Source organism: Pagrus major, chromosome 11 (assembly GCF_040436345.1).
Source record: "Pagrus major chromosome 11, Pma_NU_1.0".
Taxonomy (NCBI): Eukaryota; Metazoa; Chordata; class Actinopteri; order Spariformes; family Sparidae; genus Pagrus; species Pagrus major.
The window spans coordinates 14,012,547-14,039,587 of NC_133225.1; the positions used below are offsets into that span (position 1 = coordinate 14,012,547).

The following is a 27,041-nucleotide window of genomic DNA, read 5'->3' on the forward strand; positions in this document are numbered from 1 at the left end:
GGCGTGAGGCCATAACAAATGAAAAGCTCTGATTAGTGTAGAATGAGCCGGGGAGAAAATGCCATTCATCTCGGTTAGCATCCTCCTGCGCTCCTTTATGGCTCGCTGTTGCAAGGACGGTGGAGCCGGGGGTGCTTGTCCCATTAGCGGGGCGGCCCAAATGGCCCCCGCCGCTGAGTGGTCAGCGGGCCGGCGTTGACGGAGCGTCTGCCCGCTCCGCAGTTCAAGACTGTGAATGCCTCAGTGCGGCTTGACTCCTGAATAACCTTCTGAGGTACCGGGAGCTTCACCCCTACATGACCCCGCACTCTGAGCAAAGGGGTGTGGGGGGACTCCGGGGGGTACCCAGACCAGGACTCTCACTAGGTAAACAGTGGAGAGATCCCCTCAGGGAAAGACGGCAGGAGACCAAAAACAATGTTTTTTAGAAACACAAACATGTGTGGATGTAATACATTTTTAAACAGCAACAGATCTGATGATTAATTAGAGCTGATAATACGGATTTGGAGCTGGAAAGCAAGTCTTGAACTACAAGAAATGTAAATTATAATTGTAAACTTATGTCTTATCTAAATATCTAAATCTACATACATATGCCCTAGTTAAAATGGTGGCTTTTTAGTAGTGGGGGGGATTTTTTTTTCAGATTATGTAAAAAAACGTGACTGGTGAAAAGAAGAAAAAAAAAAAAAAAGGCAGGCTCTTCTGAAACCAACACCATCTCCCCCCCTCCTCCTTTCTTTTTTTTTTGTCCGGAAAGTAACATGTTACTGTGAAAATATTGCAACACAGTGTCACTGCAGGAGAGATGTTTCGTCATGATCGTGTTGGAGCTTGATATCGACCACTGTTGTCATTGGGAGAAGCCCTGTTTTGCCCCCCCTCCTCCTCCTCCTCCCTCGCTGGGCCCCCGTGTAGAGCCGCCTTGCAGAGTTGAGTCGGGCTGGCTGGCTGCGAGAGGAATGCGCTGGGATGCGGAGCAGCACCGACTGTAGGAAATCGACGCCACAACTCGCGCAGTATGGACAGTAATGATCCGTATTTACACCTCAGTAAGTACCCCTCTCAGCGATTCACGTCGCGCCCTGTCCGCCTGTTTGTGTTTCTCGCCGAGCTGCTGCGTTTTGTTTTGACTTTGGGCACAGTGCGTTTGTTTCGTGGCGTTGTCTCGAGCCGTTGCGCGGACTTTAACAAGCCGACTCCTGCCCGTGTGAATCCGCTCGTTATGCCTCTCTCTCTCCGCTAAATAATCTCGTCCCAACTGTGCCGATTGAAACGAAAGCTGCGGCCGATGCAAAAGTCAGGTGATCGTGGTTGTGCCGGTCAGGCAAGGTCAGAGGTTGGCACTTTAATTGCGCTTATGTAATTTATGGCGCTTGTCGCGCGTCTCTTGCTAAACTGTTTGAGACAGAAACACAATTTATTGGTCTGGGGTGGCAGTGAGATCCAGGGAGAAACGCATGAAACAGGCTTGAGGAATGGCGGATTTGTACTGATAAACAAACTTGCTGTGTGCGGTGGAGACGAGTGTGTGAGAGCCGCCCCGGTCAGCGCTCTGCCTCTTATATCCAGCTGAATGACAGCTTGGTGTGATTCTGCTCAGTAAAGCTGAACTCTGGTCCGACTCATTGACTTTGCCCTTGAACCAGCTGATGGCTCCCCCCCACCACCACCCCATTATCAGGATTTCTGTGACAGCCTAAAATCCACAGAGAGGAGGAACAGCTTCTTCCTAACCCTAACCCTAACACGAGTTTGCAACATGTGCAGTACATACTGTACATATCCTACATAGAGAGTGTCTGGCTTGTGTTTTTGTGAGCTAAACCTTTTCTTTTAGATGAGACTATCTTCACTGAGAGGCCTTTTCAGCTTCACTGAGTCACACACTATATGCATCATTTATCATGTGATGTTTTTTTTCTCTCCCCCTGAAAGATAGACTCATTGTCAAACCACATGCAATGTGCTTCTCCACCACTGTCTTTTGAGGAGATAATAATGTGGCGCTAGTAGGAGACACATAGAACCAGCCTTTGAAGCCCCTTTATGTCATCGCAGATATCTCGGCACCATTTGGAGGGGCTGAAAATTGTTTCAATAATGAATGTGGCTCCCGGGGGGGAATGAGAGGACATCTGGATGTGAGAGCATGCAGAGGGAAGCCCACAGTGTACAGAGCAGTCCCCCTGGGCTACACAGTCTCTCATGTCCGTCTTTAAAGACTCACTCTGATCAGACAGTAGTGGGATCCTAAGATTTAGAACAGCATCAGACAGTGTGCAGATCAGCTGTTACTGAGCAGTCATTAAGTATGTGATATACCAAGTAGGCCTGGAGATACTCTCTGGTTACAGCTACACCTAACAGTCTGTAAAACTTTTTTTTTTTTACCTCCGCCAAGGAGGTTATAATTTGGTCCGTGTCCATTTGTTGGTTTGTAAGCAAGAATACACAAAAAGCACAGGTTGTGGCCCAGAACAGTCACCAGTAACTTTCAGTGTGAATCTGGATGAAGAGACCGATCCAGGATTTTCTTCTCTCATTTTCTTTTACATTGCGAGATAGGGCGTTTTTCAACATTTTGATTAATTCTGTCAGGGAGCAGTGAATGGATTTTGATGAAAAAAGCCATCAGCCATATATATGTTGTTAATATGTTGTATCTGATATTTGATTAGGCTCAACTGAATGAAAGGGGACTGTATGGTATGCGATCTACTGAGTGCCATTCTAGTTTTGAAACATTTCACTCATACGCTTTATTTGTTTCTTTGCTTGTAATTGACGCATTTCTAATGGGAATTTACTATACATTTTAGGGTTAATCCAACTGTTTATGGAGAGTTACCATTTAAAAACCACTAATCTTAAAAATTTTGATGAGTTATGGTTTTGGTGAAGGATTTTGTTGTCCAATTATGGTCCAACAGTAATGCTGTCGCAGCTTTCCCAGCCCACAACGACTTTGCAGTGTGGGCTACTAAAAATATTTGTAATTTTTGTTTGATCAACAGCTTAAAGTACTGATCATATGAGGACAGTTCTTATCTTTTAGTGCAATATCATGATGAAAGTTAATGTCACTGAGCTGCTTCTGAGTGAAGACACAACTGCCAACAGATTATTTAAAGGAGGAAATGTCCTTGTTTTGTCTGTGTGGCGGCCTACAACTATGATTTACGGCGTGTTTTAGTGTCAACAGCCCAAACACCAAAACACATGAAAACAGGGACATAAATACAACTCATTCCTTGACTGGGAGACGATCACTCTCAAATGAATTCGCTCTCTTTGTAATCTGTCATTAGTGTACAGTGGTGAAGCAGTGTGAAGTCAAAAACCAGTCTGGTGATTATTTACGGATTGTTTCGTGATCCACTCAGCTTTTCCCAAACATGTTGTGTTTCAGCAGGTTTGATTTAGGCCTGCCCCAGTAGAATCAGCATTTTTTTTTTTACCTCCTTCCCAGCACTTCAGCATTTTTTATTTTCCGTCAGTGGAAGCGATCCTAGACGCGCTGACAGGTCGGGCACCCACTCGCTACTTTCGACAGTGAGAAAGCTCGCAGTTCAAGGAAGTCGTGGCAGAAAGAAGAACGGGATGGGAGAGTGAGGGGAGCCAAATAAAGGGGAAGTGGAGGGGGGGTGGGGGGGTGGAGGGAGAGGTCACCCTAGTTGATGTGAGCTCTCATCACTCGCCAGGGGTCATAGATTCACCTCACAATGCTCACACACAGAGGCAGAGAGGGACACAGACCCAGTCACTACTTCACAGCTGCAAATATGTGGACTTCCTATATATGCATAGCTTATTGGACCGCAGAATGAGATCCTGATATCATGTGACTTAAAGAATGCAGGTGGTGCAATTTGACTGTGAAGTCCCGGCAGTATTAAACCTGCTCTCTAACGGCCGATCCCTGCACAGAGCATTCCCCCACCCACTCCTGCAGAGATAAATAAACCACACAGGTAGAGGGTGTGGCTCTCTGTAGGTATTTGTTTAAGAATTCTGTAGCTTGAGACCTGCAGTGCAGACACATGCATTAGCACACAACACATACAATGTATTTATTTCCAGGCACTTTGGATTGAGTACGTGTATTTGTGTGTCAGTGTAAAAGAGTCTGCTTGTCTTGGCTGTGTGCGGGTGGGTGCTAATTGTGAGAACAGGATGAGGGAAAAGAAGGGGCGTCAAGGAAGGAGGCCATTCTCTGGGCTAATTGCCAGTAATTAGTCATTAGTGAAGAAGGTCAAAGCCTTGATTTAATTCCAGCTTTAATCAAGCAGAGAACCTTGAAAGGCCCACAGGCTGCAGCCGTGTTAGGTTGTGAGACGTTTATAGCTATTTCTTTGCTAATTGTGCAGGAACAACATACATGCCTCACATGGACGCACACACTAAGTTTAATTTACCACGCACTGAACGTTATGTGTTACGCATCATCCTGATCTTGAGCATCTGTCGGTTTCAGAGTTTGTTTTTAGTTATTTCATAAATTGCGAGGCATAATAGCTAAATATGTGGCTACAATGTGCATTCAATGTCGAATGAATTATGCATTCACAACAAAATATGCTCGTAAGTATCAGAAGCAAATTACTCATTATGTAGACTGGCCCCTGTCTGCAGTGCACAGGGCAAGTTAATCTCCAAAGGCCCCCCCAGCATATTAGCTTAAGGGTTAGAGGGGCCATTTGGGCCCTTTCTTGACCAAGGGCCCTGGAGCAACTGACCTGGTGCTCCCGCCTGTCGGTGGCCCTGCCTGTCATTGTTATATCAGTTTTATTAATACATTATAAGATTATTATTGATGTATAAACATGGAAATATGGTCGAAGTGGAAATCACTTGAACTCCATATATTGTTGGGTAGTTAACAGTAAAAAAATATATATTTAGAGACTGATAATGGGTTTTATCTGTTAAATTGCGATGCTAAACATAACTATTACTAGAGTGCATCCCTCCGCCAACGCCAAACAGCCCTAATTAATTCAATCCAGCCTAATCCAATTTCAAAAATATAGCATTTTAAATCCACTAGATCCGGATTATTATTTGGATCCACATCAAAATGTGGTCACTTATAGATAACTAGCCACAATACACCAGATTGTTTTCATCAAGATCCATCCATTACTCCCTGAGAGATTAACAAAAATGTCGAAAGCCCGAAAACCACCCTATCTCACAATGTTAAAGAAAGTGAGAAAAAAAATTCCTGGATCCTCCCCTTTATCTGGATCTGCACCAAACATTAATGAGGTCAATTCTGGGCCAAGACACATCCTCCTTCCCAGGTTTTGTGGAAATCAGTTCAGTAATTTTTGTGTAATCCTGTTGACAAACCAACCGACAAACAAACAGAGTAAAAGAGTAATATTCGCCTCTGAAATGTAAAGGAGTGGAAGTACAACCTCAAAATTGTACGGAAGTATAGTACTTGAGTTAATGTACTTAAATACTTTTCACCCCCTGCATAGTTAAACAATGTCCTGTAATATACCGAGATAGTGCTGAAACTATGAGTCGATTAACAGCAAATTAATCAGCCACTACTCGGTAGAGCGCATACCTCCGCCAGGCCCAACAGTCCCTTTAAATTCAATTCAGTCCAATATCAAACTCTATAGCACTGTATCACTCTAAACTTTAAACCACCCCTAAATGCTTAACCATAATTTAAGCTCACGAGATCTAGGATCCGCATCAAATTGTTCTCCCTTATAGATACCAGCAACCTAAATATGCCTGATTTCTTTTCATCAAGATCCATGCATTATTCAATCAGAAATTAACAAAAATGTCAATAAGCTCCTAATCTCACAACGCCCTCTCTCACAATGTTAAAGAAAGTGAGGAATACATTTCCGGATTCGTCCTTTTATCAGGATCTGCACCAACAATTAATGGGGACTGTTCTTGGATGAGACCCATCCCAAGTTTCACAGAAATCTGTTCAGTAGTTTGTGAGTAATCCTGCTGACAAGCCAACAAACGGTGGACATGGGCAAAAACATAACCTCCTTGGCGTAGGGAACAACTTTGATAATTGATTTAATGGTACCACTTTACAAAGAGGATACAAATCATACACTTAAGTAATGATTAACTTATGCATTACTCATAATAATGCTTTGATCCATGAATTAATGGAGGATGTATCATTAATTCCTGTTCCTATCCTTTGACAAATGATCAAGTCACTATGACTGTATGTGATTAGTTCACATCACGTAACAGAATGGTAATTTTGACGCATTTCCAACATTTATTTTATCGAGAAAAATCTGTTTTCTGTTTCTCTCTGTCTTATATCATTGTATATTGAGTATCTTTCAGTGTTTGCAGCGTTTGCTGCACAGAAAAGCAAAGTGAAAATGTCACCATTTGTTCTGGAAAGTAGTAATGGGCATTTTTCACTACTTTCTGACATTTTATAGACGAAACAATAAGTCACTTAAACACAGATTAATCAATAAGGAAAACAGTTTTCAGCCCTATACCAGGAGTCAGTCCCAAAACAAGGACATGATCAGAAAGTTTAGGCACCACAGAACTCAACTTAACATTATACATTAAAGGTGCACTATGTAGTTTTTGGGGAAGAAATTTTAATAAGAGGAGAAAGATCTTTATTGACTAATCTTTTTATGCCTAAACAAACTAAATAAACAAACTCCCTTTGTTTTCATGACTGAATAAACTAAATAAACAAACTGACTTTAAAGGAAAACACAATTTCATACTGTTTTACTTTGTTTATATTTGGCAGACCCTGCCACCTTTGTAGCTTCAGACAGTATTCTGGGGACATTATTTTCCTCTAAGAACAGCTTGTTTATCAGTTACGGAAAAAATACATACACATCTGAGTTTGTATAATTACCTAATTAATATTGTAAATACTAAGAGTTTAAATTTCTTCTCCAAAACTACATAGTGCCCCTTTAATAGGGTGGCTCAGTAGACGGTTTGACAAACCAGTCAGAGCTCTTCACTGTTCACTCTGTGCTCCACAGGAGCACAAATGGCAGCAACAGGTAACAGCTAAGTACAATAGATCTCATTAAACCCATCCAGCGTAATACAGAACGTGCTCAAAACACGCAAGCACATTGCTGTTGTGATGTTATTCTGCTGTTCACTCATGTCTTTTTCCACTGCCTTTCCCTACAAATGTCTACTCAACCAAGCGTGTTGCATGATAATGTCCTTCCTGTTGTCAAAAATCACTGCTGGCAAGGAGAGGAGGACTTAAAGAGAAAATCTCGAGCGGTGTCTCTGCTTCTTATTCAAGGATATAAAAGATTTACAATTTGTAGACACGAGTGTTCTTGACAAAAATGACAATGAGATTATTAGAAGTTCAGATGTGTACCCTAAATTTAGGGCTGCCAATTATCCTCCTCCCTCGTCTTCGTTGTCCATGATACGTCTATGAATGCTAATTATGGCTCAGGGTTAATTTGGCATGTTTTATGTGGGCCATGACACATTAATATAACACAGCATGCATTTAAGAAGGACTGTATTATTTTAGCTTTTAATCTGATAGAAAAGTGTCTCCCTCTCCGTCTTCCCTTCTTCTTGAGTTGTTGCAGCTGAGTCTCTTGCCAGGTTACTGTCAGGGGATCTGGTTACTGGTGGCTATCCTTCAAACACTGTATAGACATTTGATCCAGCCTCGTGCAGGTGCACTGCACAAGAAAACTCCTTGGAGTCGTGTAAGTAAAATAGATGCACACATGCTCCGGAGGGCCTCTCGAGTTTTTAGTGCTATCTTTCAAAGGTCTTTCAAAAGCGGGTGAACATTCGATAGGGGGGCAGGATAAATTAAAAAGAGCAGCTGTGGCCTAAAATCAGTGCCAATTTCACATTTATTGGCTAGGGCTATTTCCAGGTGACAATGATATGACATACATCCATGGCCAAGAATTCATGCTTGCTCTCTCAGAGACATAATATGCTTATACTCATGTTCATAATTTTATTCGGGTTACTACTTGGATAGGTCGACATGCTTTAATGCTAAAAAAACACATCAGTGTTCTAACGTATGATGTTTGTTTTAGCTCCTGTCTCTTTAAGCCCCCCCTCCTGAATACCCAGTATGCTCTGATTGGTTAGCTCACACACACCTGAGCCAGCAACGCTCACTGTGTCTCCGGTCGGCTCTGTCGTGTTTTTCAGCTTCCAGTTAGCTTCACTTCTTTTGTGAATTCAGGCATGTGGAAGCAGTGTTTTCTGTGGGAGGGAGGAGGTTTGGACTTTCAGCTTTTTAACGTTCAAGACCTTTTACATGCACAGGAAACTTTATAACACACTGAAGGAAGGGAAAAGACTGAAAAAGCATAATAGGTCTCCTTTTTTACCTAATTTTTGCAGGCTGACTTTACTGCCTTTTGTTTCACTTATAACCACTTTCTTACTATTTTTAAATGCCTGTTCTGCTAAATGAAGTCTTGACAGAGTCAGACTAAAGATTGAATCTTCCACCCCTGTATGGGTTTTGTAGTTTATTTAAGTTCCCCTTAGGCTTTGTCGTGCTTTGTTCCTCATTGCCTTTAAGGTATATTTTTGGCCTGTCTGCATCTGGCTTTTCACTTTGCTGTGTGTTTGCTTGACCATCCTAGCGCACCGAAAAAGACAATTCCTGACTTCCTGGAATGCTATAACACTTATTAAACACACAAACATACTAACAATGTTCACACAGGCAGCTACAACAGAACCGTTAAGTGTGCTTGCTGGCACGGTTATTTCTTGGTATGAAGAGGAATGAAAGATGTTTTGCAGAAGATGGAAGAGAGATAATTCCTTTATGCTTATGAACACTTCCTGTCACCTCCTTTGTCAACACTTTCATTCATACCACCTACATATGAGACAGAAAGTCTATTACTGAGAGAACAAAATGAGGAAATATTTGGAAACAGAAAGTCATTGACACATAAAAACCTCTGTGGACAAGAGGAACATCAGTGGCGTACTGTCTTCCCATGCTCTCCAGTCTTGATCCCTTTTAAGAGGGAGTAATCGGAAACTTCTGGTTGCACCGTACTCTTGAGTGTGACCCCTCCTTTGCCATGACCACCCATTCCCCCCCCTAATGTCAGACACGCTGCTCTGCTAATACAACAGGTGTCTCTGCACAGATAGTTTTACCACCACTGAGAGAGAGAGAGAGACACAAGATGAGTGGGCGGTAGGAGAGCTGATTTGTGCAGCAGTCGGGCAGCAAACAGTTCCTGTGGGATTGATCTCTGGGGAAGGATAATCTGGGTAATCCTATAACCGGCACCGTTGGACTCCGCCTCTTTTGCTCTTCACTAACCCCCCCACCCCTCTTTTCCAAGTCGACCCTTCCGTTCCTGGTCTGTCCTGAAAAAGAGTACATGACAGCATTTTTTAGCTTGTCACCGCACCAACAGTTGAGTCTGAGTCCTGGTCCTGAGCGACTGGCGTCCTGCCAGCGCCACGCTTGCACCCGAAGGCATGTGGCACCCCGTGGCATCACCTGCAACTGGAGGCAGCCCTGGGAGAGAGATAGGTTATGGCCACTGTGAGTAGCCGGGTTTTGTCCTGCCTGTGTGTTTGTGTCTGTTTGTTGGAAATGAGGACATTTCAGTACTAGGGTTGAACGTGAATGTGGTGAAAGATGTTGCTTTTTTGCTTCACTGTTGTACTAAAAGCAAGCAGAGCACAGATGCTTCACGGTAAAGCCTCTTATCCCTGTGCACACTTTGAACAAGTTATTTTGAATTTATTTCCCCAGCGGGAAAAATGTGCAACAAGCAGGACAAATTCATCTGTGGAACTTCTTTGCATTTTTCCATATAGATCAGAATAATTTTGTATATTGTTTGGATGGGATTGAATCTTTAAGTCCAGATTTCACGATCGTATTGGCTCCCAGCACCTCAGTTTTTTCCTTCAAAATCATTGGATAATATTAACCAGCTGTGACAGGTACAAGGCTTGGCTGTTGGCCGCTACAATCGAAAACTTGTGACTCACTCGGGGTCTCAGATGTGGTCAGTGTGGATGCCACTCAACATAACGGGACGCTTCCAGCTCTCATTGCCTTGTCCTTCACTATCTGTTTATCTCTCAACACTTGTCCCTTCCTATTAGCCCTCTCCATCCTGCTTTCCTTCTCTGTGTCTGCTGCCTGTCACCCTGCATCCTTCCATCAACGCTCACACCGATGAGGCTTTTTTTTTTTATTCTTGTCGTCCTTCCTGTGTTTGAAGAGGTGTGGGAGGTGATGATGTGAGTTCACCTCCACGCATATTGCAGTCAGCCGTTTTAACTGCTCACTGTGTGTACATGCATCATGCGTTGATAGTAGAGCACCGATTCTTTTCGCCTTGGTCCTTGTGAGAAGCATGTGACACGTTTACAACTGTAGTTCCTCCTCGCTGAAAACCATGAATATGTTCATTCATTCTGCATGTCTGGGTTGATGTAAGGAAAGAGAAAAGCTGTCAAACTTCACAGAGCATTTTCCAGCCTGAGATATTGACCCTAGAGAACAAAAACTTTGATGCTAATCCAACTGTGGCGCATGAACAAGATGTCAGGATGATTAAAACCATGATGCTCATAAATACTCTTCAGTAATGTTGATGTAAAATGGATTGAAAGGCCACTGTTGAGCCTCTTAAAACTAGACCTCCACTGATACTTGATTTATGGGGTCGATACCGATATTAGCAAGTAAATAATTCATGTTAAAATGAATATTATATAATGTATATATCTTAATATTGTGGCTGATATATGCAGTTATCTTGCATTAGTCCCTCAAATATGGTTATCAAGCACTTGGGGACAAAATGTTACTAAGGCAGGATATTTCATAATTATATATTATATATTTAATTATTATTTATTAATCCCAAGCATTTTTTTCTGCATTATTCTTTTAAAAAAGAGTTTTTTTTTCATATCAGCACATACCGGCCAACATATACACCGATACCAATATATATCTGTATGTATAGGTTTTGTGTGTTTTCACATTGAGTATAGCCATTTTAACGCACATTATAAGTTTGTGTATTGATTTTATCTGTGTTCCAGACAGCCATTAGCTTCAGTTCATACCAATTTGATTTGGAAATCAACCTCACTTGCTATATAGATACTTGAACTGCTGAAAAGAAGTAGCCCATTAGAAAATAAACCTGGAAAGCAAGAAAAGAAAAAGCTTTTTTTTTTTTTTTTGTTCTACTTCTAGCTGTTATTGAGTCTGCGTGCAATGATATTCACATTGTGGTTGTGGGAAGGTTAGAAATAAACTGAAAACTGTTAAAGCAGTTCACCCTCACTCACCAACTCCCTGCTGTAGATAGTTAGCCTTGTCAGTGCAAATTGTCATTGAAATTTTGCAAAATCAGCTTAATAAAATGCATATTTATGTGCATTTCCATCCACTACTGTAATGCTAACTTTAGTAATAGGTTCATCGAGATAAATGGCTGCTTGTGCTAATTCTTCGGTCGGGTGCCATAGGATGTTTGCAGGAGAAGAGCGCCAGTCGAAACCTCAAGCAATGAAGAAAACACGGTGGAAATATTGCACTTGTGTTTGTTTCATATTTTAATTTGAGGAAGGTTACCGTCTCCTCTCCAAACAGAGATGGGGTTTTCGTCTGCCTCAATTTTCACTTCTCGCATGCCTCCTGTACGCATTATATACTCACCAAGTCTGTTTCCATTGCACTCTATCATATTCTGCCTTTAAAAAACAGCAAATTTCCACAGCATTTCCACTGGGTTTTTTTATGCACATATTGAAATGTGCATTAAACAAACAGGTGGGTGGAAATGCATGTATTGCCGCTTTCTGTCACCTTCAGTTCAGTCTCTCTTGCTTTTTTAATGAAAGCTTGGCCGGAGTTGAACATATTTTCTTTCTCAGATTTTTTTCTCATGCACCACTTCACCCCAGTACATCAGGCTTACTGTAGCGTCTGAGCTGGTTGTGTAGTCTGGCTTTCTTTCTAGGATCTGGTCACAGGTCCAAAGGTCAGGTCGCCCTGGTCACACACTGGGTCACACTCATGAGTTGAGTGGCTTAGTGTGTAGTGTGTCTCTGCGTGTGTGTGTTTGTGTGTTGATAGGGCATACCCATCTCCCTGTAGCCCTCTGCAACAGCGGGAGAATATTTCTCGGAAGTCATCTGAGTTAGCTCATCAGACGGATGCTTCGGTTTGCTGGACCTTTCAGTCCACATGGTTGTTTGTTTTTTCCAGGACTGCGTGGTCAGCCTGTTCTGTCCATGCATGCGGACTTGTGTTATCTCTTGTTTAAGTTCAAAACTTTTTTATCACTCACAAAACACTCTTTATCTCATCTCTGTCTCAGCCCTGGCCTCCTCATCGATCCTCTGCCTCCGTGCAAAGAATTACCCCGCTGGCAAGTTTGCAGCGTCTTTGGATGTGAGGACACGCGACAACAACGGCCTATACATTGCTACGATGTTCATTAGCTCGGCTTGAAATCTACTTTTGTATGAAGCAGCGCTAAAGGGAAACTGCGAAGGCTGCATAGGAAGCCAGGGAGCAGAGTTTATCTTCTTTTCAGGGAAATTGTGTGAGTTCACTACAGGGCAGAATTTGGGGTCAGAGAAGTTCACTAGCTTGTGTTGTCACAGCCGTATGCCATTATGGGAAAAACATTTTTCTATTTCGTAATGTTTTCAACAAAGTAGGAACGATAAACAACTATAGAATCTGTTTTTGAATGAAGTTCAACTGATATTATGGGCTATATTTATTTTGGCTCTTCAGCTCCAAAAAGGCAGTCATGAAATGGAACAGGTGTCCTTGAGGCAGCTTTGGACAGTTTGCCGTTTATGTAACAGTAGAGAATATCCTCATTTTCTCTCACCAAAAACCATTTCTATCTCCTAAATCACAGCTGTGCAGAAAAACACAGGGGCTTTTCCCAATTGATGATCTAATATTCTCTGCCAGGCGGAGAGATTAGGCGTGTGTGACGGTGCGATCATGTGGGAGGGAAGCCGTTTCGTAGCGGGACAATGCCCTCCCCCATCATCCACCCCTCATCCCCTTCCATCCATCCATCCATCCATCCGTCCATCCATCGCTCCCTGCCTTCCTCTCTAGCTCTGTCCCTCCCTCCGTCCCCTCCTCGTCGGCCTCCCACCTTCTTGACAGCTGGCCCGCTGAGCTGCAGATACTTACCCGGGGATAAGAGGATTTACTGACACAATTGATCAGACATCAACCTCATTTAGCAAAGAAATGAATGTTTAAAGGGTGGCGGTTTTGCGCTACCAGTGTGCGTGGAAGATATGTCTGTTTTTTTTTTTACTTTTGATGTGAAAGATGTGGAGTGTGTGTCAGAGGAGGGTTCGCGGCCGGTGCTCATGAGCTCATTTGGCAGTGAAGAGATTTCTTAATTACATGTCTGCTGCATCTAATGAGCTCCGCAGGCTGTCCGTCTGATTACTTTAGGATGCGTTCTGCTCTCTGTCATATGGTCACAGCACTGTCAGCCACAGATATGAGCACGAGAGCACGCACACATGCTACACACACACACACACACGCAGACACAGATACAAAGCAGGTATTAAAGAGATCGATGCACACGCTGAGGATCCGTCTTCATAGCGACTAATCTGAGGCTTGTGTTGTTGTTCAGGAGTGGATCTGCTGCTCCCCACCTCCACCCACTCCCCCCAGTGTACACTCCCAGTGCTGCTCTGCTCTCCAGACAGGAGATATTATTAGTTAGTGGGCTTATTGAATTACCACACAGTGGAGTGCTCCATGCAGCCACTACCCAGTAATTAACAGTGAGGGATTTAGAGGGTTTGTGGTCCGTGATGTTTCTTTAAACCTGTTGATCATCAGATCAGTGTGATACATCTGTGGCTTTGGCTGTTCTCTGCCACAAATGTTAGAACAAACTGTGGTTGGCCTACATAAATTATCATCTGAAGTGTACGGCAGCTGTTTGATGGTGGTGGGGATGATGATGTGGTATTGTGTATGTTGGAGTTGTCTCTGATTACCTGCTTACATTGTGATATAAGCAATGGTGTCACTTTGTGTTGAAAAGTGGTGGGGACGTAGGGGCTCAAAGGAGATCAGGCTATGTAATATCCAAGAGGAAAAAGGGAGAGGACATTAGAAACTACTTAAGCAAGCTACATGGTAATTTACTGGCCTTGATATGTCTACAAACCTTATGCTTGACTAGTTACTGTATCTTGCTATGTAATCAGCCCATCAAGTATATTACAATGTGATTTTACACTATATGCAGATCACATCTATTATCTGATGTACAAAAACAGTTGTCCTGCACATGTTGGAGGCTACTATTTAGCCTTAGTTTATAGCGTAGTGCATATACATATTAAGTTCTGGGTTCAGATACACCAGAAACAAAAGCAGCCAGCTACAGATGAAGGTGCTGATGAAGAGTGAGGTGTTCTCATTGCTATTTGCTTACAAATGATGCTTTTAAAAAGTGATGGAGGACAATGTGTAAATGACACATGGATGTAAGAAATACGGATTTAAGAGTCATGTTTTAACCGGATGTGAGCATTTTATATGAAGGTACTAATCATAGTTCCTAGTCGGGCGATTATTTTCTTTATCAATTCATTCGTCTCGTCTAATCTTTTACTGCTTAGTCTATGAAACACCAGAAAATAGTGGACATCACAATTTTCCAAAGCACAACTTCAGATTGGTTGTTTTCTCTGACCAACAGTGCAAAACCTCAACAATCTCTCATTTACAATGCTACAAAACACAAAAAAAGCAACAAACCCCAATATATGAGACACCGGAGACAGAGGATGGTTTGCAGTTTGAGCTTTACAGTTGACTTAAATGATGAATTAGTTATTAAAGTAGTTGTTGATTAATTTTCTGTCATTCAACTTATCAGTTTATCGACTCGTCGTTTTAGCACTAGGTCAGCTAGGGTCTGTCCTCACTACAGTTTATACTATATAGTACATGTTCTGTAGTAGTCTGTGGAAGTCTCTGGTAGGTTTGCAACAGCATGAGCAACAGCATTTTCATGGCACGACAACCATCTTTAATGGTATTACAGTATACGGTATTACATTATTTTGTTTTTATTATTAGTATCAGCTACAATGACTCTTAAAGGCATAAAAACAGCAGGATTTTTTTTTGGTTGCATACTTGTATAATTTCACGAAATAGTATGTCCTGACAGACATGAAACTTGATATGAAATTGAAATCCAAATATTTTAATAACGGTAATACCTTAGATGAGCAAATGTATGGTATGACAACAGTCGGGTTTCAAACCACCGGTTTACCGCTACAACCCTAGTCGCTGGATGTATTTATATACGGTTTCTATACCAATGTCAGCAAGACAAATTCTTATTTAGTTTATATCATGCTTATAATAGTTCATATTAGGACTTAACAACAAACTGAATTTAGCAAAATGACCTAGACTAATAATATTTCAGCAGACTGTTTTTACTCCTATAACACTGTAGCTACAACTTTTAACAAATCCATTATCCCACAGTTCTGCCCTGAATCTTTGACTGGTCATATCAAAATTAATCAAGTCAAACATATCAGAGGAAATTAATTTACTGCATTTATTTCTGTTGAAGTGAATTTATCGTGAAAAGTGTAGATTTCAGGTATCGTCCATCCCTAATTCAGATCAAACTCTGTTGGGCTTCTGTCTGAATGCTGTAATGATGAAATGCTGTAATGAACACTTTGTTTCACGTCCCCTCTGTGCACTTATTTCTGGGAATGATCAGTGTGACTGTGTGCTGCCGCAGATAGGAACTCTTTTGAACTTAGTTCAGGAGTTTGGCAACAGGCGACCTTTGATTTGCGGCGCCAGCGGTCAAAGGTGCCCTTCACTGCTCTGTCTGTTTGTTTGCTCTCAAATAGATGCTTGTGTCTCTGCAGCACTGTATCAGTTTTAACACTGTCTGACAGGAAGCGCTGGAACTAAACCTGTGTGAATTCTGAGTTTCTAATGATGAGTGTCTGTCTGTGATCAACCTCCCAGTGCCGACTAATGTCTCTCTGTGTTGTGCAACGTGTGAGAGGCCTGTACATTCCAGAGGCTTCTTTGTGTAGAGGTGATTTACATAGAATGGAGATGGAACAGCCGGTTGAGGCGGGTCATTCGAGGATAGGCCCCTTTGAGCTGCTCTGGGCCGATTTATGCTTCCTCCGCTGAACATGCTGGCCTCCTTAAGAAATGCATGCACAAACACACACTCTCTTCACAATGCATGCTCAGCTCGCCGGCCATTCCCTGTTAGGCATCCCACCAGCTGACTGTCCATGCGCTTTTGTGTTCCCCTGTGTCATCTTTGGTTTCATCTCAAACATGCAGGTTGGGTTTTAGACAGTTGTAATGTCATGTTGACAGAATAGGTTTCAAATAGGACTGCATCTAGTGACTGTTTCTATAATGAATTGATTTATTTGTATGTTGTTTGCTGATTGGTGAAACTAGAAAATGTCAGAAAAGCTTTTGTGTCAAAAGTTTTCTTAACCCCAGGTCAGGTCCAGAATCCAAAGATCGATTTATTGGCTATTTACCTCAGCAATAGTGTCACATTAATGGTCTGTGAGTTACTAGGAGCATAAGATAAATGCATGTTTGGGACCAGAGCAGATTTGGCCCTCTGATCGTGACCAAATCCTGCACCATTTTGAAAGGTGTGCACTATTGATTATATACTGAATATATATTATTTTGAGGTCTGGTTGAGGATGTTACCCCACTAACTATGGTATTGGGCTGGGCAGTTTAGCAATATTTTATCATTATTGTGACATGAGACTAGATTTTAGATTCCTTGATTCGATAGATTCCTTTATATCTTGATATGGCATAAGTGTTGTCTTCTCCTGTTTTTGAACTCACCAGACTTGCCTTTACCCAGTTAGTCATTATGTCCACATTACTGATGATTATTCATTCAAAATATCATTGTTCCAAGAGTCATCCCTACAATAGTCTTACAATTTTGATATTGAGGTAGTTGGTCAAAAATGTTGTGATATTTGATGTTATCGCCCAGCTCTAGCATTTATGAAGTGCTTTTGAGTAGATTTCGAAATATCAAGATATGTATAAAGTTGCATTATTAAATTATTAAATGATTATCATATTAAAAATGTTGCAATATTATTTTATGCCATATCACCCTGCGACTAGAACTGACAGTAAGCTTGGGCTGGAATAAAGGATTTGTCTCATTATCGATTAATCTGCTGATTATTTTCACATGTGATTGATTTGAAAAATGCTCCTCACAATTTCCGACAGCCCAAAGTGACATCTGACAACGTTTGTCTGTTTCAGATTTTAACTAGGGCTGCACAATCAATCGAAATATAATCAAAATCGCATTATGGCCTAGTGCAACATCCAAATTGCGAGAAGCTGCAATTTTCTGATAAAGGTAAACAAATCTTGTTCTCCAGACGTAAGAAAACATGTTTGTTGTGTACAGACCCCAGTAAATGTCACATGATCATGATTTCAGCAGATTTTTTTCATTGAAAATTAGATTGTGATGCAAAAATGATCATGCCCTCTAATCTTGAATCATATTGTAATTGCAATATTTGTCAAAATGGCCATATCTTGCAGCCCTAATTTCTATATAGCAACCTTCATCTTGCTGGTCTTGAAATCCACAAGAGCACGTTGGCAAATTTTTGGCAGGAGTGACGATAGCCCTGTTACTTAATCTCCTACTCAGCACTTCTGGACTAGAATAGATCTTTACGAGCCCCCAAGGGAATTTGCCATGGACATAAAGAGAGGGGTCAGTGCACAAAATCAGACCCAGTACATGCTGTACAGTGCCCTTCCATTACATAAGCTCATTATTTGGACAAATGTGCGCTCCAAAAAAAAAGTTCTGAAAACACTCCCACCATTGTAGAATTTAAATCTCTGTGTGTTGCATCATAGGCCGTAGCGTACGGTTTTTAAGAGTTTATTGCTTTTAAATTGTATTTTATATCTTGTGTATCCACTCAGCTCTGTGGGAGAGATAGAGAGAGGGAGGCCCTGATACATATTTGCCTGCCAGGGATCGGTTGTGGAGGGCTGGAGAGAGTGGGCGGGTGAGAAAGGGGGTGGAGGCTATAGTCTCTGTGCTAAACAGGAAGTTGCACAACATCTGTTCCTTGGCATTCAGAGAGGGAGTGAATGGCCAGCTGTGTGTTAGAGTGTGTCTTCATGCAAAAAGTCCTGCATCCAGGCGGCAGACAATGTGACATTCCTCTCTTGTTTCCCAATTCTTTGAAATCTGAGAGCAACTGTCTCACATTGCTCAATGTTTCCATTTCTTTTAGAAAGAGTTTATGCTTCTTATATCCAGCGGAGGAGAAACTAATGTGTGCTTAATCACAGCCAGAGGTTAATTGTCAGAGCAACATTTTTCCAAATGATTTCAAAGTATTTAGCAAGTAGTTATTTCCCTTAAGGAAACTTGACGTGCAGAAACAATATCATAATCACTATTTCTCAGAAGTAGACACGTCTTTGTAAACATACAAGATGTTCCTCTGACAGATACCGCCTGTGGGCGAGTAGAACTTCTGAATTTTCCGTGAATTTTATATCACAGTGTTAGCATTTAGCATTTCCCTTCGATCAAATAAGACCATGTAGTGCTAATCTATATTTGTGTGTTGCATATAAAGAAAGAGTTTTAAAGCAAACCACAACAATCACAAAAACAAGAATGACGAGATAAGATATATGGAATTCAAGTAAGGAAATAAATGCTAGCTACAACAGAGTTATAAGAAGTCAAATGCAAATCTCACACAATATACTATCATAGAAAATCTCATAAGAAAGTTACATTCAACCACTCACATATATATGTATTGAAATGTGCAACAGTACATTGAAACTTGTAGATGTCAAGACTGGAAAAACTAGTTTATCTTGATAGTGCTCAGCACAGGACTACATCACTGCCTACAACATATACTGACACGTGTAATGATAGGGTATGATGCATACAGTAAAGCTGAGCTTCATAATTGGTTTGGATAAGAGCTACTTTCATATATCAGGTCTGTAGAAGTGAGATTACTGGGGTCGATATGGAGGAGTTTTCCTAAATCTAGCTTCCATGCTGAGTGGCAATAGTGTATATTTGCTAATGTAAAATGGATTTTCAAGGGATTGTATTTTTGTCCATTGGAAAAGATGTTTCCTGTATTCTTCAGTAGAAAAGACTCACAACCAGGGTCTGAAATTTGTGATTTTTGGTGAGTTTTTTCCTCACATGCCACTGAACATTTCTACCATCTACTCAGTTTTTATATCTGTAACTAAAATCAGTGTAGAAGGCTATAAAATTGAAACGACTGAGTCAATGGTACCTGAAAGCAAGAATATGCAATATATCATATCATCATGTCATCTGAGTCCCGGACTATTCTTAACTTTGGAATTGCTCTTCAAAAATCTGCCATGGTGGCAATTGACCTGACCTTTTTACCTCGAGTGTTGATGTAATAACCATATTTACTGTACTGCAGGCCTTATGGCCAATTTAAAATTTTTAAAGTTTACTAACAAAATGTCACCAGTCAATGTGGAACAAACTGTGAAACACAGAAACAAAAAGAAGATGGCAGATGGGAACTTTCAAACAACAGCTTGTGTGTTCCTCACCTGCAAAACCCACGCTTTTTCCAGAAAAAAACAAACAAAAACAAAACGACACTTTTAGAGTATGTGTGCTGCCAAACACACACACACACACACACACACACACACACACAACAAAAGTGTTTTGTTTTGTTTTTTCTCATACAAGTAGGCGAGAGCGGAGAGAAAAAGAAATCCTGGAAAATCACTTATCCTCTTTTTGATGTTGATAATTGAAATCAAATGCTCCTTTCGATCCTTCACTCCTTTCACCTCTGGGCACCTTGTTGAGCTTTGAGTTAACAAAGAGAGAGAAATTACTTTTGTTGACATCTTTTAAGCAACCGAAACATAGGTGCTTTTCATTGTGTGTGCATCGTGCCCCTGCCTACCTTTATACACACACAAACAGGAATATTACATTTAACTAAGAATAGTGGCATCAGGCCCAGTATCGCACTGAGTATGAGTGTGTGTTAAGGTGGGGGGATGGTGCACTGACAGTCAAGCCGAGGCTTTTGAATTTTCTGAGCGTTCAGATTAATGTTCATGTGCATATGGTGGCACGTCACTCTTCATCAGTAACATTTTGCTCGAAAAACCCAGTTTTATTCATTTGTTTGAGTCATCGACATTAGCCCAGGGAGGTGCTGCTTATTGCATCTGTCTGTATCAGAACAAGCTGTGACAGCCAGCAGCGTTTGTATATATTCACTATGTGCAAAGTACATGCTGGTCTTTACATGAACATACTGTCGCTGTATGTATGGTATTCCCATTTTGCGATGATGACGAATGAATGCCCTCATAGCTACAGCACATGCATGAAATTACACACCACGCCCAGTTACCAGGATGACTGACAGCTTTTCTAAGTAGGTCATCTATGTAAATGCCAGCCTGTCAGTTCACATCAATGGATGCAAAGCAAAGTCAGCACCCTGTGACCAAAGTCAGGCGGGCTTCACTCTGTGAAGCCATGTTTACACAACACTGACTGCATAAAGATATATAGCAGTGTTATTCAACAATATATCCTGATATGTTCAGGCTTGTTTAATCCATTCATACAGTACCTAACGTGTTATTTCAGGATATACAGCATATCGTACTCTTTCACTGAGATGATTATTTTTTGTCAGCTGCTGGGATAGAGTAAGGGTTATATCTTTTGTTGAGTTGTGTACTTCCAACAGAGAAATCCACAAGCTTATTCAATGTAATGGTGTGTTACATTTGGTCACCCGCTCTCCTCCTGCTGTAAACGACTCCAGATCAGAGCAGAATCCGATGTGACTCCGGGTGTTTATTCCTCCTGAAGGTCTGGCCCTGCACCTGACTCTCTCCTCCAGAGCTGGCCGGCTATGAGCAGCTGCAGCAGCTACGCCCCCCCTCCCTTGCTCGCCCTCACCACACAACACCTGGCATATGTCTTTTGCTTTGCTTTGCTTTGAGAAACCCACAGTGGCAGAAATGTGTGTGTGTTGCTCCCCCTACCATACGTAGTATTTCTGTATTAACAGTGGATTCAATTCAGTTAAAACTATGTGTACTGTCAAACTTGTCCTTTGACAAACTCACAGAAATGAGCACTCCAGAAAAGGAGCACTAGTGAGCATTTTAGTGCCTTTCAGCTCATTGTTTTGGTTTTGCAAAGGCAATGTTTTGGTTCATTTTCAATTGTTCCCAGCCATAGCAGGCAACTGTTTTTAGCTAAGAAGTTCAGATAAACCCACTGTACCTAACAGCAGATAGCTAAAGTGACTAGTGACAAGTGACTAGCTAATGAAGATAGATAATTTTGCTACTAAAGAGCAAGATAGACCAAAACTGAATAAAAACGAAAGTGAATATTGGACACACATTCATCAGGTTGCCTGTCTGCAAATGAATTATCATTTTGCTGCATTTCTAATGGATGTGCAGCAATAAGGTACTGATAGCAAAGACAGAATTTGTTGTAACGTGTAGTGTGTACTAATCAACTGACTCGTTATAAATCCTTTTATCTCCCAGACTCTACAGGGCCAATGAGCACGGTGCACAACCACCCCCCTCACATGGGCGGCATGATGGGTCACCCGTCAGTCATCAGCACCTCCAGGCCCTTGCCGTCCCCCATGTCCACTTTGGGCTCGCCAATGAACGGCCTGGCCTCACCATACCCCGTCATTACATCTTCTCTGGGCTCACCCTCCATATCGCTGCCGTCCACACCCAACATGAACTTTGGACAACTCAACAGTCCACAGGTGAGAAAATGTGTGTGGGTGTTTCGATGGTCTTCAGATAGCTGTGGACATGTGTTTCAAATTGCTTCTTTTTCAAAGGGAATTCAATACTTCAAATGAATGCTTTAAGGTTTATGTTCTAATTATGATGTTTGGTGCATTCAAGTTGCAGTGAAATGTTGTATTTCACCCTCTCAGTCTACCTGCGGACATGCCTTTTCAAGGCCTCAGTAAGTGAAAACGTATAATATCTGGAAAGACATTTGGAAACACCAGACAAAGTTCATGTTATTAAATTACTTTTCATCGCTGCACTCTTCCTAAGCTCCTACCATCATCGACAGCGGTCCATATTCTTTCAAATAACTACTTTTGGCAAGGTCAGTCCTTGTTGAACTATCATGTTCTCTGGTCGATCATGTGCTTCTCGGTCTTGGAATCTCCGACAGCAGACGGGAGGTTGAAGGTTAACCATATCCAATGTGTTTGGCTGGCATACCTTGGCTTTCCTCTCTCTCCCCTACCCTTCTACTGACCTTTAAACTTCTCGCCCTAAAAGGTCATGCTTGAGTTCTGTGTTACTGCTGTCATGCGAGGGGACTTAAGACGCAGGCCGACTATTAAGCCTTTAATGGATTCCTGAGAGAAAGGAGAAGGAGAATAAGAGCAGCCCCCGTTTTTTCTGGATTTCTTGGCTCTTCTTAACCATTTCTAATCATTTATTTTTACCACACACTCTCTCTTCGAAGTTGTTCACGATCCACAGCTCATTTCACTGTGAAGCTGTTTTAGATTGAATAAATAATAAACAGAAACGCATGCATGACTACCTTTCTTCGCTGTCTAGCACAAACGACTACAGCAGAGACGGCTAATGGAGCTGCTTTCTTTAAGTGGTCTCTTGAATGAACTACAAACCCCACTAGGCTCAGTGCTTTGATGATCAGCTGCACATATAGCGACACACATGGCTTCGAAGGCTGGATCGAGGCCAGTGCTGCAGGGCACAGCGGACAATGATATATGCTGGTTTAATCACAGTATGGATCTGTGCCTTCAGGGACAGTCAGCATTGATACGGTTGTATGGCGTGACCGTCTTTTCACTGCTTGCCAGCATCTGATCACCCAGCCGCCATCAAGTCATTGTGTCATGTAACATCTCATACTATGTCGAAGGGTGAAATTAAGTTCATGAGCAGTGCTGGGCTGCCGGAAACATAAGCATGGTCAATATTATAGCTAAATGTCCATTCTGGTGATGTTTGTGTTTCTACTATCTTCTTTTGCTTCTCACTTCTTTAAAAGGCCCGCTCAGTATTTTCTGATATAAATTACAGATATATTTACACATATATAATTCAATATATTTATACGTCTAATGCTGCGTTTAGTTGTAAACAAACCAGTAACAACAGCAAGAGATGACATTAAAAACTCAGATTAAAGGTATAGTATGTAAGAAATAGCGTCTTGTCAAATTCAGAAGGTGGAAGCAGTGATTTTGTGGCATTTTTGCGTAGAAATTTAAATAAATGATGAATCGATTATCAGAAAAGTCCCTGGTTAATTCTCCGTCAATCAACTATTTGATTAATCAGCTTATTTAAGAGATGAATACCCTTCTTGGAGTAGATGCATGTGTGGTCTGTAAAAGGCCCAAGTGAACCTGACATGTATGAAGCAGTGTGTTCTTCATACCATGTGTTGTATAAAGAATGTATGATGCATCAATAATCCATATACAGTGCTTGTAGGCCTTTTCTGAAGCAGTATGTTGTCTGAAAGCAGCATGTTTGTCTGAACAACTGTTTGAATGCACCACAAGACCTCTTTTTTACATGTGTAAAATTAATTATTTGTGCTGTGGAGGGATGGCTGCTCACCGCTGACTCGCAGCGAGTATGCAGAGGGCTGAATGCTCATTTCAGGGTGATAGTCTGCCCGTGGGTTTATAGAGTGGGAGACGGTGGTGGTGCTGTAGAGAGCTAGTGAGCTAAAGGAAAACTGAAAGAAAAGAAAAAAAATCTCTTGTATACTCTCCTCTGCTGTAAGGTCACAGGCCTGAGCTCAGACTGCCATTAGAGGAGATTCAGAGGAGAGTGCGTATTGTAAATAAGTGATAGGAAGAGCCTGAGGTGACTGTGGGAAAGATGTCATCCTGCATCAACTATATAGGACAGGGGGGCATATGTAGGTCAACCTTGTTGTTTCCACTTGGATTGCAGATGTTTGCACATAAACAACTAAACAAACAAATGCACAGCGCAAATAGGCATCCTGCAGGAGAGGGTCAAAGGGTAAAAGGATGATAAGAGAGAGAGAGATATGTGGAAGCCACAGGAAGCTGGACTTGTTGCTCCGCCTCGAACACGTCTCACTCCTCATTCAAGAGTTTTCATTAGCTCCGCTAAGTGGGAGGGAGTGAAAGTTGGTTTAACCTCAGTGGTTTGTTCACACCTTTATGTCTCATGGGCAGTGATGGAATGTACAGTATACTTAAGTACAAGCAGAGGTGGGAAGTAACAAAGTACAAACACTTGTCTTATCTGTGCGTTTCTTCTCCTTACATTTTCATAACAGGCTTGTAGCTTTAGTTTTAATGCATTTGAGGGAAGTTATTATCAATTATGGATTATTTACAACACTTAACCCACCCAAAATGTCGGTATTTGACCTCCTGGGAACTAGACTCCACAATCAACTGTCTTTCTGGTGCGTTTCCAAACAGCTCGGACAAATCTGACTGATTCTACCTTTAAGTGTAGTAGGCTTTGAATTATGTTAATATGATGTGAGGTTCAGTCAGCTTTGCACATAAATGGCCGGTTTAAAATGTCCTTAAGAGGTATACTTTTTACTTTTCTACTTTGAGTTCATTTCAGAGCCTGTACCTTATTACTTTTTCACGAGTTAAGAAGTTGAATCAGTACTTCTACTGTTAACAGTAGTCTTAACAGTAGTATCTGTACTTCTACTTGACCAAAGAATGTGTATAAATTTACTGTAATATTTCCATTATCTGCTACTTTCAACTTCTGATTCACCACATTTTGGAGGCAAATATTTTACTTTTTACTTTACTTTAGTTACTAATGACTTTGCAGATTGCATGCTGCATCAGAGCCACAGTAGGGCCATTTGTTTTTAAATGAATTTATTGTATTCACAATCTGATTTATCTGCTTCTGATAATCAAAAATGGCTGAATATCAGATAAGATAATCGGCAAGGCCAGTAATCAGTCGATCCCTAGTATACAGTACATAAACTGTTAGTAAATGTATAATTTACTTATACTTTTGATACCTAGGTACATTTATTGTTGTTTCAAGTAAATTCAGATACTTTATGACTCAATTACTATTCATATGACTTACTTTCTGTTTTACCAAAGTAATATTTGTACCTGATATCTCTATGTTAACTCAAGGACGACTTATTGGTACTTTTTACATAACTGCTCATGTGGCTCCTTGAGGTTACATATGGACCCGTCTTTTAAGATGCTGATAAGGAATTGAAATTAACATCTGGACTGGTGAAACAAATTATGTGTCAATGTCTTAACAACACAATTCAAAAGGTCACTTCTCTCAGAAATTGGAAGACCCCACACATGAGTGCCCTCTGCTGCTTGTGTTGGCGAACTGCACCCTCTGCCCACGTGACTCCTCTCACACGACGTCAACAGACGTTAAAAAACCTGTATGACAAGCCTCAGACAGAAGCCTCGGCTCCACCCACTCATCGAGCATGTGATCACTTCACACTAAATGAGAGACTCGTCATGAGACACTTTCACAATAAAGCGTGTGGGTGGAGAGAGAGAAAATAACTGTGGAAGTGGACAGCAACATGAGAAAATAGAGGAAGGAGAGTGGGAGAGTGTCATGAGACAGCCTGACACTTTTCACTCTTACTTCCCCTCTGCTTCCTCCTCCGCTCTGCCAAAGAGTAGTCGCTCAGTTGTGGCCACCTCAGCTTCAACTCTCCGTCTCTGTTCTCATTTCTGTCTTCCTGTTGTCCTCAGATGAATTCGATGAACAGTGTTAGCAGCTCAGAGGACATCAAGCCTCCGCCGGGCCTGCAGAGCCTGGGGAACATCAACTACCAGTGTACGAGCCCCGGGGGAATGTCAAAGCACATCTGCTCCATATGCGGGGACCGCTCCTCAGGTAATACTGCAGGGTGAGGAGGGGGGAGAGGCATGGGTAAACAAAATTACACTCCCACTCACCACAATCATCACCACCAAGATGACTGAAGGAAAGATAACGGAGAGACTGATTTCAAGGTTACTTGACGGGTTCATTAGTGCACATGTTGATTTGATCTTTGCTAACTTACTATGGTAGAAATGTCCTGTAAAACAACTGTCTGCAGTTAGAAAAGAGAATGAAGGAAAACTGAGTTGAGTTGAGTTTTTGCTTAACTTCGTTCCAGAGCTGTAAAGACTAAATAAGAAATCGCCAAACTAAATCAGCATGCTGTATATATCTTCTCGAGGAAATAGCAAGAATAAGAGATCTGGAGATGATTTAGAGGAAATCATTCATGCCTAAATATCCATCAGGATACATTGCTGTAACAGTCTCTTGTTTGGTCTTCCCAAAAAAGACCTTCAGACAACTTTAGCTCATTCAGAACCACTGTTTCTTTTAAAAGTAAGTAGTAAGTAAAGTAAGTAGTAGTAAGTCACACCATTACTGAGAAAAGTGACTTTTGAGTCACCAAGAATAAAAACCCCTCTGTGGATATTGGTCATATTGTCCCGAGGGTGCGTAGCTTCCTTTACGTCTACCTTTGAATGCACAGCCAGTCTGTAACTCTGCAGTACCATGGCTCATTGCTTTTAATGTGTTTTGTTTTTGTTGTTGTTTTTTTTTTTCAATTCAACCACAATTATGTCAGTAGAATTATTTTAAGTTCTTAAAGTAGACGGAAACCAAAAGTGCCTGACAGGTGGCTCCTGTGCAGCCCAACAATGTGACAGAGTACTGGGTGAAGGCACAGCTGCCTCTATGAAAACAGTAAAACAAGTAATAGGGAAATATGGTAACAATTTAACACTAACGGATTGCTTATTTGAAAACTTAA

General features: G+C 41.4%; 1 protein-coding gene across 2 annotated transcripts in view; it reads left to right on the forward strand.

Annotated features, from left to right (window-relative positions):
- The first annotated feature begins 923 nt into the window (after positions 1–923).
- rxrgb (retinoid X receptor, gamma b) overlaps positions 924–27,041 on the forward strand; it is a 32,149-nt gene continuing 6,031 nt past the window's right edge. The window contains exons 1-3 of one of the 2 annotated variants that reach the window (XM_073477307.1): positions 924–1,055; positions 21,728–21,963; positions 25,975–26,119. In XM_073477307.1, coding sequence (XP_073333408.1) covers positions 1,025–1,055; positions 21,728–21,963; positions 25,975–26,119 — 412 coding nt within the window. In that variant the 5' untranslated portion in view covers positions 924–1,024. The remainder of the gene's footprint in view (positions 1,056–21,727; positions 21,964–25,974; positions 26,120–27,041) is intronic. The other variant, XM_073477306.1, reaches the window with a different exon arrangement.